This window comes from Diabrotica virgifera, chromosome 1, assembly GCF_917563875.1.
Source record: "Diabrotica virgifera virgifera chromosome 1, PGI_DIABVI_V3a".
Taxonomy (NCBI): domain Eukaryota; kingdom Metazoa; phylum Arthropoda; class Insecta; order Coleoptera; family Chrysomelidae; genus Diabrotica; species Diabrotica virgifera.
Window position 1 is genome coordinate 226,638,055 of NC_065443.1, and position 14,164 is coordinate 226,652,218.

General features: G+C 33.8%; 1 protein-coding gene across 1 annotated transcript in view; it reads left to right on the plus strand.

Annotated features, from left to right (window-relative positions):
• The window catches only part of LOC114329580 (alpha-amylase), a 412,355-nt gene that overhangs the window by 367,406 nt on the left and 30,785 nt on the right, over window positions 1–14,164 (plus strand). The window contains exon 10 of the mRNA XM_028278736.2: window positions 6,986–7,116. Within this exon, the coding sequence (XP_028134537.2) occupies window positions 6,986–7,116 (131 nt within the window). The remainder of the gene's footprint in view (window positions 1–6,985; window positions 7,117–14,164) is intronic.

The following is a 14,164-nucleotide window of genomic DNA, read 5'->3' on the forward strand; positions in this document are numbered from 1 at the left end:
TTATTAATCTGTATAATATCACACAATAGACATTGTTTAGCTAAAATAAAAAGAAAAATACAACCATTGTAAAACATTGAAGCAGACATATATTGTAATATTATTTATTTGTATAATCTAAAAGAGACTGCAAACCTACTCATTAAGAAATTTTATTACAGGAAAGTATTATTAGTTTACATCTTAAGTTATTTTATATCTATTAGCTTATTCAGTTTTCGGCAATAAAAGTTCTTAATCGTTAAGACGTTTCTTTTAGACTAACTAATATTTCTTTATAACAAATAAAGCACACGCCATGTTTGATAGGTATAACGTTGAATTGTAGGATTGTATATAGAAGAAGATACATTCAAGATACATATTACAGTTTATACATACGTATACACATTTTTATAAAGGAACTTACCTGTATACAGTTCTACCATTTATGGAAGCCCCTAGTTGGTTAATAGCTCCTTTCAATATTGTTCTGAAGCTTTATATTAGATATATTATTCTCTCTCAGGTGGAAGTCGAAACGTCAATAAAATAATTTTTTAAGTTAAATTGTGGCTTATTTCCCAGTTAGAATAAGATCCTTTCTTTCAGAGTTGTCCATCAATATAGATATCTAAAATGCATATAAAGATACTATTATGTTTCTTTTAGAATTACATATTGGGATATGCGACAATATTATTATTACATCTTAAATTAATCAATTTACTTTTATTTAATACCTATGTACATGTACGTACCTACCTTCAAACTATCCCTTAGCTTTTAAAGAAAACCAACAAATCCAAAATCCATCTATGAAAATGAACTAATGCCACGCCATCTTGTCAAACACTGAGATTAAATCACAAATAGTGAATAATGGTTACAGCGCAATTCTTTTGTGGAAGAAAATCTCTTTGCAAGTAACATTTCGGCATTAATGATAAAGTTTTTATTTAATAACCACAGTTACTATAGAGGGTTACTACTCTTTAAAAAGAGAGAAACTCAACTTATTACCTACAAAAGTGGACAACATCAATCCCAAATAGACTACTTCATGATAAGGAAAGAAGACATACGTGAATGCAAGAACTGCAAGGTAATAGTTAGTGAGACAGTAAGCCAACAACATAAGCTGCTTGTTCTGGACATCGAAGTAAAAAGCGAAACTAAACAAAAATATCGGAGAGGACCACAAAAAATCAAGTGGTGGCTGCTGAAAGATGAGAAAGAAGGTCTATTCAGGAGAAGAATAGTAGAAAAAATATGTTGGAACATGAAAGGAAGCCCTAATACAATTTGGAGAAAAATGGCCAGTAGTATTAGAGAGACTGCTATTGAAATACTTGGGAAAACGTTAGGAAAAAAGTTTGAGGATAAAGAGACTTGGTGGTGGTCAAACGAAGTACAAGGAAAAATAAAAGAGAAGAGAAAATTATATAAAAAGTGGCAAGAAACCAGATCCGACACAGATCTTCAAAAATATATGGTGGCAAAAAAGGAAGCGAAAGTAGCAGTAGCAAAAGCCAAAGCAGAAGCGTATTCAAACCTATACGATCAACTTGATACCAGGGAAGGCGAAACGAAGATATATAAAATAGCCAAACAGAGAGCAAAGAAAGCAAAAGATTTTAATCAGATTAGATGTATCCGAGATGAAAATAATAAAATACTAGTTCACGAAAGGGATGTCAAAAAGAGATGGAGAAAGTACTTTGACAGCTTATTAAATGAAGACTTTGACAGACAGCCTGTAGAGTCAACGGAGACAGTAGCAGCAATGGTCACCAAAATAACCAACGAGGAAGTGGCTCAAGCGCTTCAAAAAATAAAGAAATGAAAAGCGGTAGGACCAGATGATATTCCTGGGGAAGTATGGAGAGCATTGGGAGAGACAGGAACAAGGTGGCTAGCAGGTCTATTTAATAGAATTATGGAAGTCGGACAAATACCAGACGAATGGAGAAGCAGTATACTGGTACCTGTTTACAAAAACAAGGAAGATATACAACAATGTACAAACTACAGGGCTATAAAACTGCTTAGCCACACCATGAAAATATGGGAAAGAGTAATTGACAGACGGATACGTGAAGAGACCGAAATATCCGAGAATCAACTTGGCTTTATGCAGGGTAGATCAACAACAGATGCAATTTTCATTATAAGACAGTTGATGGAAAAATACAGGAGTAAAGAAACAAACGCTCATATGGTATTCATTGATCTTGAGAAAGCATATGATAGAGTTCCTCGAGAGATTCTGTGGTGGGCACTCAATAAGAAAGGAGTCCCTGGTGAATATGTAAAGATTGTGAGGGATATGTATGAGGGAGTAACGACTAGTGTTAGGACAGGTGTGGGAGAGACTGATAAATTTCATGTGAAAGTAGGATTGCACCAAGGCTCTGTGCTTAGTCCGTATTTATTCTCATTAGTTTTGGACCAGATAACAGCGAAACTACAGGAAATAGTGAAAGAGACTTAGAACAAAAACTGGAACAGTGGAGAAAAGCTCTGGAGGAAAAAGGTTTAAAACTTAGTAGGGCAAAAACAGAGTATTTGGAATGTTCATTTAAAGATGGTGCTACTACAAATAAAATGGTATCTTTGAATGGTGAAATGATTGTGAAAAGCAATAGTTTTAAGTACCTGGGATCGGTATTACAGAGTAATGGAGAAATAGATGGAGATGCATGCAGTAGAATTAGGGCTGGATGGATGAAGTGAAAAGAAGCGAGTGGTGTGTTGTGTGACAGAAAAATTCCAATGAAGCTGAAGGGAAAATTCTATAAAACAGCCATAAGACCGACTATGATGTACGGAACTGAATGTTGGGCAGTGAAAAAGAAAGAGGAACAACGAATGCATGTGGCGGAAATGAGAATGCTTAGATGGATGAGTGGAGTGACAAAGAAGGATAAAATTAGAAATGAGTATATTAGGGGAAGTCTAGGTGTGGCACCAATTGATGCCAAAATGAGAGAGCATAGGTTAAGATGGTTTGGTCATGTTCAACGTCGAGACGTTAATCACCCAATACGAAGAATAGCTGAAGTGCAGATTCCTGGAAGGAGTAGGAGAGGAAGACCAAAGAAGACCTGGGGGGAGGCGATAAGGCAGAATATGTTGGTAAAGGGGATTAACATTGATATGACCCAAGATAGAATTGTGTGGAGAAATGCAATTAGGGAAGCCGACCCCGCATAGGGATAAGGCAAAGAGAATGATGATGATGAGTTACTACAGAGGGTATTTCTGAAGAATTATTTCTTGTGGTTTAAAATATTTATTTGACTGCAAGAAAATTTCTTGTTTACAAATATAAATACGGATTAACTTAACATATATTTCTTAAAATGCAAAATATTTGTAGTTTTCAATTTAATAAACAAAAACTTTAGGATAAGAAAATTAAAATGTAACAATTAATGCATTTCTTAGTATTGAAGAAATTATCTGTAAGAAATTATTGAGTTGTGTTTAAAAAACTCGTTTCTTTATATGTGAAGCGGTATGTTTAAGTTAATATGATATGATAACTTTTAAGAAAGATAGCTCAAAGAAATCAGTGTTTTAGGAGAAAAGAAATTGTTCTCTCGGTGTAGTCTCAACTTTATTCAACATAAAATCTTTGTGCGCAATTATGCCCACTTTTGGATCCCACGCTCCTTATTAGAAAATCCCTTCGTTCAATTAATGAACTGTCCCGTTATTGGCTCGTTAACGTTGTATAATCGATTTGACAACAAAGAATGTTTCCGCCTAATTTCATCTTGAACATTTTAATAATTTTATATCAAAGCATTCCAGGGCCTTTACTGAATACTTGAAAGTTTATATCGCCTCGTTTAAAAATGTCATGACGCAAGTGTGGTTAAAGGTTCGTGTTTGTCACCAGTTGTAAAGAGTAATTTGCTAATCATCAGAAAGAAGAGTTTAGAATTTAGTAAAATTAATTGAAAAAGACTCTAGTACTACGTTTTTTACGGTTTTTGCTGTAAATTTAAAAGAACTGCTTGGATTGACATGAGATTTGGCATACGCATAGCTAATACGTATATGTTAAAGAAAAAACTGTTATTGTGCCAATATAGACGAGCGGCAGCAACCGCTAAAATTACGTTATACCGACCACGAAAATCAACTTTAAAGTGAATAACAAATTTTCGTCATTCCTTATGTTTTCGAGGTCGCTGGAATTGATGGAACATGTTTAAAAATCAAATTTTATGCAAAAATGCGAAAAATCAATTTTGATGATTTTTCAAATTTACCTCGTTGTATCTTTGTTCGCTGTAAATATTTCCTCTTAAAAATTTATTTTACTGTGTCCTTTTTGAAGTATTTAGATAACAACGAGCTTTGTATAGAAATGTTTATATAAATTAAAAGAGGAGTTGTTAATTTTTAAACATTTTGTCGTCAGATTTCATTAGTTTCATGCTTCATTGAAAAAGTTAAGTGACAAACTTTTTAGCTTATAATTTTAACCAAGACATTAATAAAACATAATTCATGAAGAAGTGTTCTGGAAAATTTTAAATCAAAATATGCAATAGAAAAAAAGGTATGTGACTTTATAGACGAGCGGTACACCACAAAAAACGCTTATTTCTCGAGATACTGTGTGGTGTGATGACCACGGTGTGGTGATTGGCTAAGTTTGGCCATACTTTATACTTTTGATGCTGGTGAAAACGAAAATTAGGTTTATTTTAACTTTTACGTGGGGGACTAAAAATTTTAAAAAATGAAATCACATTTTTTGCGTTTAATAACTCTGCTTCATTTTAAACTTTTTTTCTAAAATTTTTATAGTATCTATTTCTTACCTTTCTGAAGATAATGGTACCTGTTTCAATATTTCTGTCTCATTATAATAAAAGTTATGAATTGTTTAAAGTGAAAAGTACAGATTCCTGAGTTTCAAAGTTTAATCGCAAAAGTTGAGTAACAAAATTTGAAATATAGCTTTTTAATCAAGTTTATGTTAAAACATAGGGTAAAAAGAATGAAATGTTTTATAGAAAAACAAATAATGCAGCTTTTAATTTTAAGAACAACGTGATTTCATTTTTTTTTATTTTTAGGGTAAAATTGCGATTCTGACAATGTTCCTCCATCTAAAATTCAAAATAAACCTTATTTTCGTTTTCGGCATCATCAAAAACATAAAGTAAGACCAAAATTAGCCATTCACCACACTGTGGTCAGTATCTAGAGAAATAAGCGTGTTTTTGGAAGAGTGTCACTCTTCTATAAAGTCACATAACTTTTTTCTTATTACATATTTCGACTTGAAATTTTCCAGAAAACTTCTGCATTAATTATATTTTATTGCTGTGTTAGTTAAAATTATAAACTGAAAAGTTTATCACTCAACTTTTTTAAATAAACATGAAACTAACGAAATCTGACGACAAAATGTTTAAAAATTAACAAACCCTCTTTTAATTTGTGTAAACATTCTGGACAAATCTCGTTGTCATCTAAATAGTCGAAGGATGATACAGTAAAATTTTCAAAAGGAAATATTTACAGCGACCAAAGATACAGCGAGGTAAATATGAAAAATCATCAAAATTTATTTTTCGCATTTTTGCATAAAATTTGATTTTTGAACATGTTCCACAATGATAGTGTGTTTTTTCCTCAAAGTTTGGAACACCCTGGCAATATTCTGGCGTATATAAAAATTGAAATTAAAACTCAACTGTAGCCTTAGGCTATCTTAACATTATGCTTTTTGATTCATGCGCTTGTGTTTGGATAATAAAAAAGTTAGGTACTTTAACAACTAGCAGCGTTCTTCATCAATACAGAGTGTTTCTAAATAAGTGCGACAGATTTTAAGGAGTAATTCTGCATCAAAATTTAATGACCATTTGCTGTATAAACATATGTCCGCAAATGCTGCGTTTCCGAGATACGGGACGTTGAATTTTTTCTTGCAAACTGACGATTTATTTATTACTCTAAAACCGGTTGAGATATGCAAATGAAATTTGGTAGGTTTTAAGAGGTAGTTATTGTACATTTTTTGGCATACAATTAAGAATTTTATGTTCACCATTGGCGTGCATACGGGCACTTTGATATTTATCAAAGTGGTTCTTTAAAATTTAGAGGTTTTGCAATATTTTCGAACGTGCTAGTATGACTTGTAAACAGTTCTTAAATATAGGTCAAACTGGCAACAGGTCTATTTCCAAAAAAAACTGATAGTATGTAAAATTGTTTATTAAAATCAGCTAAGTACTTTCGGCATGGCTCATGCCATCTTTAGAGCTTCGTCTTATAGGTCATAAACGCCTCATAGAAGAGTAAATGTCGACATACAGGATTAAGCCTCTGATCTAGAGTGAAAACCCTTATATATATTAAAAAATTCACATATGATGTGAATACAGATGAATATGGTTACCACTTGGTACCAGGAATAGCTGTTCATGTATTTTTCTATTTTTATTTTCTCTATTTATTCTTACAGTTCTTATGAAACCATTATTATTATTTCTTTGCTTATATCCTTTCTATTTTGTTTCTCTTGCTTCTGTCATGGCTGTTTGTATATTCTTTGTGTCTTCTTCTGTATCTTTTAAAATCTTTTAGTCTTACCTTTTATTGTATCTCTTCTTCAGGTCTATGTGTTATTTTTTTTTTTTTTGAAGATACCCTATGGCCCATAGGTTACGGGGCAAGTTTGTTTCTCTTTGAGAGTACTTTTTTAAGTTTATTTTACTGGCAGCTCGTCTTTAAGTTTAGCTATCAGTACTATATAATCGCTATTCTAGAATTATTATCTTAAAATTGATTTTTAATATCATGAATCACACCGAAATAAATACAATAACAAATTTGACACTGAACTCACGACCTCGCTTAGTCACTCTCTACGCTCAGCTTTTGGGACCGGCTATTTGTTAATTTGGTATTTTATACATGTAAAATCTAAAATGATTTGTGTCCTAATTTTTGTATTTTTCTTTTGTTTCAGCACTCTTAACCGTGTACACCTCAGGTTTTGGCATCACCGCTGGGGCCCACAGATTATGGTCGCATAGATCGTACAAAGCCAAATGGCCGCTTAGATTACTTTTAGTTTTATTATTTACTATTACAGGCCAGGTAAGTTCCTAATTAGAAATTGTCCTTATTATAGATGAAGTTTTTCCTCGAGTTTTTCTATACTACAATCAGAATAAAGATGCACTAGCAATAAACAAACCAAGACAGGTTGAATGTTACGAGAAGCACTCACAAATTATGATTTACCCTGTATGATGTACATCAGTGGTCCATCTGATCCAGCCCTTTTTCTTACTTTATCCGGCCCATTGAGAAATCCCGCAAGCAATTTTTTTAAGAGCGTAATGCATTCATTTTTTCCAATCCTGAGAAAACTAATAAGTATTTTTGAAAATTTTAAATGCAGAATGAAATATTACATTATTACCGAGGGCCGAAAGTCCCTGAAAACTTCTATAATGTTTATCACAGAGGTGAAAAAAAAAGATAAAATTTAGTGTGATTTTTAATTTCAAATTATGTCTTTCTCCTTTTAATGATGGTCAAAAGTTCTCTGTTCTTTTTCCATTCTGTGCAACACCATTTCGTTCGTAATATGATCGGCCCATGGTATTTTCATAATTCCCCTAAAAAGACACATCTCAAAAGCTTGCAGCTTTATCATTAAATCAGCATTAACAATCCAATAAAGAAGAAGAGAGTGGACATAACATTTTTATTATTATCCCGGCTTTTTATAGCATTCTCCGTCTTCCGGTTGCCAGTTTCCAGCTTCGTCCATCGTTGAATTGGTCAGGGTTAAGGTTCCTTTCCGACATTGCCTTCTGAATGCCGCCTCGCCAGGATTGTTTCGGCGTTCCTCTCTTCCTTCTTTCCCTTGGCGTCCATTTTAAAATTTGTTTTGGCAGCCTGTAGTCGTCCATTGACGTCGTACATAACCATACCAGATCAGTTGTCTCCTTTGAATATCATCTATGATGGTTGACTTAACATAACATTTTACCATCCGATATTAGATTTGCAGATTGAATCTTAGGTTACTCAGAAATATCCTCATCTTCAAAAAGGCTGCTCTTGATTACTCTATGCTTGATCGAATTTCTGAAGTTCATTTTTTATCTGGATCCTTGTTATGGCTTAATATAATGAAACATATTCAAAATTTCGTAATTTTACTGGGAACAAATTGTTCGCATGTACACACCAGAAAGACAATTTACTATTATTAACAATTAAATGTCTTTCTCCAAATGCTTTAAAATGATACTTATAGTATTTTGGTCAAAAAAATTTCTTGGCAGAGAAAAACCTCCACCAAAAAAATTAGCGTACATACTGGGTATAGTCCTCCGGCCCAGTGGCGAATCTACGGGGAGGGAAAAAGGGGAAATTTCCCCCCTAACATGGTCCAAACTTAAAGAAAAAAATTGTTGAAACAAAAAAATATATTAACTGATATGAAACTTTAACCACAGACAGACAAATTCAACCCAATAAACACGCTAGTTATTTAAATTAAAGGAATTTAATATGTATCTATGTAAGTTATTAGATTATTAGTCGAGGCATTAAAGCACAAAAAAGGCCCTACTGTCGATTTTTGGCGCAGTAAGACGGATTTTAATGCAGTTTGGTGCGTTAGACTCGTGAGAATGTCAGGAAATTTTGTGAATTAATGTAATGAATAAGAAATCTCAAATTGCATTTGTGCGTAATAAAAATGCATTTCAAAAGTGCACTCGGTAAATAGTGGGAAAAATTGACTCAGTTTCCTTACTCGCGGGGTTTTTGGGGTCTCTGAAAACGAATATGAGGTCGGGGAGAGTGTGCAAACTACATGGTGCCTGCAGCGGGTGTATTAACGTCTACCTCTGGAATATTGTGGTAATTTATCATATAATTGGCTTAAACTCATTACTCGGGGCTTTTTGGGGTCGCTGAAAATGAATATGAGGTTGGCGAGAGTGTGCAAACTACCTGGTGCCTGCAGCGGGTGTAATAAACGTCTTCCTCTGGAGTATTGTGGTAATTTATCATATAATTTGCTTAAACTCTTTACTCGGGGGTTTGTGGGGTCGCTGAAAATGAATATGAGGTCGGCGACAGTGTGCAAACTACCTGGTGCCTGCAGCAGGTGTAATAAACATCTTCCTCTGGACTATTATGGTAATTTGTTAAATAATTGGCCCAAACTTGTTTCTCGGGGGTATAATTTTCTGTAGTTATAAGTCAGACTGCGGCAACTCATGCGGGAGCAGGAAGCATGGGTTAGTTTAAAATTTAGCCTGCAAAAATTGTGCAGGCTCTGATTGCACAAATATTGCATTGGACTCGAGAGAGGAAGGCAATAATGAAGAAGAAGATGATAATGATGAAGAAAATGAATTTTAAAGATAAATTACGATAAATAAAAATTTATGTTTATTCATAATAAAAATACCACCCTTTTCGATCACTATAGTTACATCGAAGAAAATAGATTACCCCAAAAACCCCCGAGTAACGAGTTTAAACCAGTTATATGATAAATTAGCATAATACTCGCTGCAGGTATCAGGTATTTTGCACACTCTCGCCGACCTCATATTCATTTTCAGCGACCCCAAAAACCCCCGAGTTACAAGTTTGGGCCAATTATTTAACAAATTACCATAATACTCCAGAGGAAGATGTTTATTACACCCGCTGCAGGCATCAGGTAGTTTGCACACTCTCGCTGACCTTCATATTCGTTTTCAGCGACCCCAAAAATCCCCGAGTAAGAAAATTGAGTCATTTTTTCCTTCTATTTACCGAGTGCACTTTTGAAATGCATTTTTCTTATGCACAAATGCAATTTGAGATTTCTTATTCATTACATTAGTTCACAAAATTTCCTGACATTCTCACGAATCCAACGCACCAATCCGCATTAAAATCCGTCTTACTGCAAAAAAATCGACACTTCAATCCTTCAATGCCTCGACTATATGTCTTTTATGTGGTTTGGGTTTATCTTTTTAAAGGTTTTAAGGCAAATTTCCCCTCCCAAGGCAAATGTCTAGATGTAAATCCCAAATCATGATTTACAAAGTTTATTCATTGTCCTCGAAACACTCAGCGTGTCTTGGTTTGTTTATTTCTAGTGCATCTTTATTGTGAGTTTAGTATAAAAATTCAGTGCTTACGCTTGTAAATAACCTCTTTATCGCTTTTACCACCTTATTGTGTTTTGGTAAAAGGTCAGCACCAGTTAGGTTGATTTTGTTGGACATGCTGGGACAGAAGAGTTTGTGATTGTATTGATTAGGGTCCAAAGTTTCTTTTCATTACATTTATTTGTGTTTTGATCGCTTCCTGTGGAAAGATACAATTATGCAATTGAATCGGGGAGCTACAAAAACTCCCTCAATTAGGGGAAGTTTTTTCAGCAGTTATGTAGAAAGATTCATTACTTCGGTATACGAATCTGGTTTGATACCAGAATAGTGAATTAACATACCCACTCACAAGACAGAAAATAATGCATGAAATTGAACTGTTAAAGCACTGGAGAATAAATTAAGACCCAGATATTGCAAACATACCAGCTGAAATTCTCAAAATTCGAAGAATCACGCTAATAGATAAAGAGTCTAGCAGGTTAAGATAGCGAAAAATGCCACCAGCGATATTCCAAAAATAAAAATACCATGTTTTTTTTTTCATCAAAAATTATTCGACCAAAAAAAGTTTTTAGACCCCCCAACCCCACCCATAACCTCAAAAAAACAAAAAGGGGTTTCTCGTTTTTTGGCGATATCTTCGGTTTGAATTATCGTACAAACTTTTTTTCTTTTGTTTTTAGAGTGTTTTCTTACCTATAGCCTAAATTTTTTTTTAGATTTTTGGCGCGAAATTCAGTTTTCTTTGCTTTTAAAATTAAAAAAAATGCGCCAGCCAAAATGCCGAAAAAAGTATATTATATATTGAGTATCAAATTATTTCCATGATTTTTTTTAAGATTTTTATAGATGGGACAAAATCATGGTCAAAATAACGAAAAATCCCTTTTCGATATTTTATTTAACCGTTTTAACTCCTGATTCAATTTTAAAATCATTCTCTGCCTTATTTTCTTTCAAGTGTATCCCAAAAAATATCAAAAAAAATTTTAGACCCAGACGTGAACATAAACTCAAAAAAAAAACGAAACGTATTTCGTTGTATTATGACGATATTTTCAGTTCTAATCATCGTGGAGACTTCTTTTTTCTTTTAGTACCCAATAAATAATTTTTTTGCATTTTGGTCGGCATAAATTCTTTTAGACAAAAGTTTAAAAATTTCAAACGCAAAAAAAAATTAAATTTTGCTACAAAAATTTTGTTATTTTTGCTACTACGCTACAGGCAATATAAAATCTACTAATGAAAGAAAAAAGAAGTTTGTACGTTGATTTAAACCGAAGATATAGCCAAAAAACGAAAAACCCTTTTTTCCATTTTTTTTTTTAAGTTATGTTTGGGAAAATTTTTTTGGTCGAAGAATTTTTAATGTAAAATACGATGGTATTTTTATTTTTCAAATATCGCTCGGGGCATTTTTCTCTACCTTAACCGGGTAGACCCTTTCATAAACTAATAACAAACGTGTGGAATATAATATAAATTCCAGGAGATGAAAAAATCAATCCACAAGAGGCATATCATTACTCTGTGTGGCCTTGTGAAAATTTCATTTCTATCAAAAAACTATGAAAAATTAAAAGTTAATGCATTATTAGTGCATAATATAAATAGTTTTGAATTTGCCGTTGACATTACTATTCAATCTAAAATACTTAACTTTATTCATCTAACATCAAAACTTTTGCAATCTGAAACAGCAGAGTTAACGGTCCTTTAACTTTTTGAAAAAAACTCGTGGATAATCTTCGAGAACTGAGAAATTCGTTTTTCGAAATTTTAGCAGAAGCAGCAGGAGTAGCAGGATAGTGGGGATTTTACCGAAATTTAAACATGAATGGATAAAACTTAAAAAAAAAATACGATGAGCTCAGCTGCCACGAAAAAATTATTTTTTTTTCTCTGATTCTGGCCTTGGTTTAGAACTATAAACTTTAGCCACGTAATTGTATACTTATCACTAACTCAGGTGTAATGTGTAGTGTGTGTGTTGAGTAAGTGTCTTGTTACTTTGCAAAGTAGATGTAATTTTCTTTGCAAAGAGACGCTAATTGCATCCAAACGTCTGCGGTCCCTCCGGTGAGTACCGATAAAAAATAGCTTATAGCAAAAAAAGTTTTGAAGTTAATGTTTTCAATGTAAATCTAGATATAATATTGCAACAACTTACTAATAGGTTTGTCGGATTAAGAGACATGAAGGTATAATAGGTTTTCATGTCTATTCCCAAAAAATCTATTAACACTAACTAACGAAGAGGCAGGCCAAATATGTATTGTCATTTACACATATTTTAGTAATTATATTAGTATTAGTTGTCCCACAACAGGGAGCCCACAAAAATTGTCGCGGGGGCCCCCAATCTTCAGCTACGCCACTGATGGGAGAGAGTAATTGATAGACGGATACGTGAAGAAACCAAAATATCCGATAATCAATTTGGCTTTATGCAGGGCAGATCAACAACAGATGCAATTTTCATTGTAAGGCAACTGATGCAAAAATACAGGAATAAAGAGACCAACGCTCATATGGTATTCATTGATCTTGAGAAAGTATATGATAGAGTTCCTCGAGAAATTCTGTGGTGGGCACTGAATAAGAAAGGAGTCCCTGGCAAATATGTAAAGATTGTGAGAGATATGTACGAGGGAGTAACGACTAGTGAACAGGTGTGGGAGAGACTGATAAATTTCAGGTGAAAGTAGGATTGCACCAAGGTTTTGGACCAGAAAACAGCGAAACTACTGGGTAGCATTCCATGGTGCCTAATGTATGCTGATGATATAGTGTTAATAGGAAATAGTGAAAGAGACTAAGAGCAAAAACTGGAACAGTGGAGACAAGCTCTGGAGGAAAAAGGTTTAAAACTTAGTAGGACAAAAACAGAGTATTTGGAATGTTCATTTAAAGATGGAGTTATTACAAATAAAATTGATGCCAAAATGAGAGAGCATAGGTTAAGATGGTTTGGTCGTGTTCAACGTCGAGACGTTAATCACCCAATACGAGGAATAGCTGAAATGCAGATTCCTGGAAGGAGTAGGAGAGGAAGACCAAAGAAGACCTGGCGGGAGACGATAAGGCAGGATATGTTGGTAAAGGGGATTAATATTTATATGACCCAAGATAGAATTGTGTGGAGAAATGCAATTAGGGAAGCCGATCCCGCATAGGGATAAGACAAAAGAATTATGGGGTGTGTTGAGAAAGAAAACACAGAAGAAAATGAACACAACGAACCAAACGAAGTATTGCAAGAAATGAGCAGAGAATACGAAATAATAAACACAATAAAACTAAGAAACTTACAATATCTGGGACACGTAATGAGGGGACAGCAATATGCAATGCTAAGACTGATAATGCAGGGAATGATAAGAGGAGGAAGGAGTGTAGGAAGAAAGAGATTGTCATGGTTGAAGAATTTAAGGGACTGGTTTAAATGCAGTTCCTTAGAACTCTTCAGAGCAGCGGTAGATGGATTAACGATAGTGATGATGATATCCAACCTCCGATCGGGAGACGGCACTTAAAGAAGAAGTTTGTTGATTCAAAAAAGAGTTAAGATCTGGTTCACTACGCAAAAACTTATTAATATTTTGTATAATACTAAAAATACAACATTATTGCTTATACTTCTGTCAATATATATATTTCTTTTGGTCAGCATGAAGGTCTATTAAACTACACATAAACCGGCCCTAGAAAGTTCTTCCGGTGATTTATGTTCTTTACGTCATTCGTGGTCAGATTTTTATCACGTCTTGGAACTAAAAATGGGTCGGTAAAAGAAAAATTATGGCTATTATGCAAATCGATCTACAGCCAACTAAATATAGAAAGTTACAAACGAAAATTACTTGTGGAATTCCATGGTCTACTCGTGTGTTGAATTCAACAAAATTTCTGAGAAGCTTATCGTGGTCAGCAATCAGCAGAAAATCGTTAAATAAATACATTAACGATGACAAATGTAAAGAGTGAGTGTTGTGGTCGAA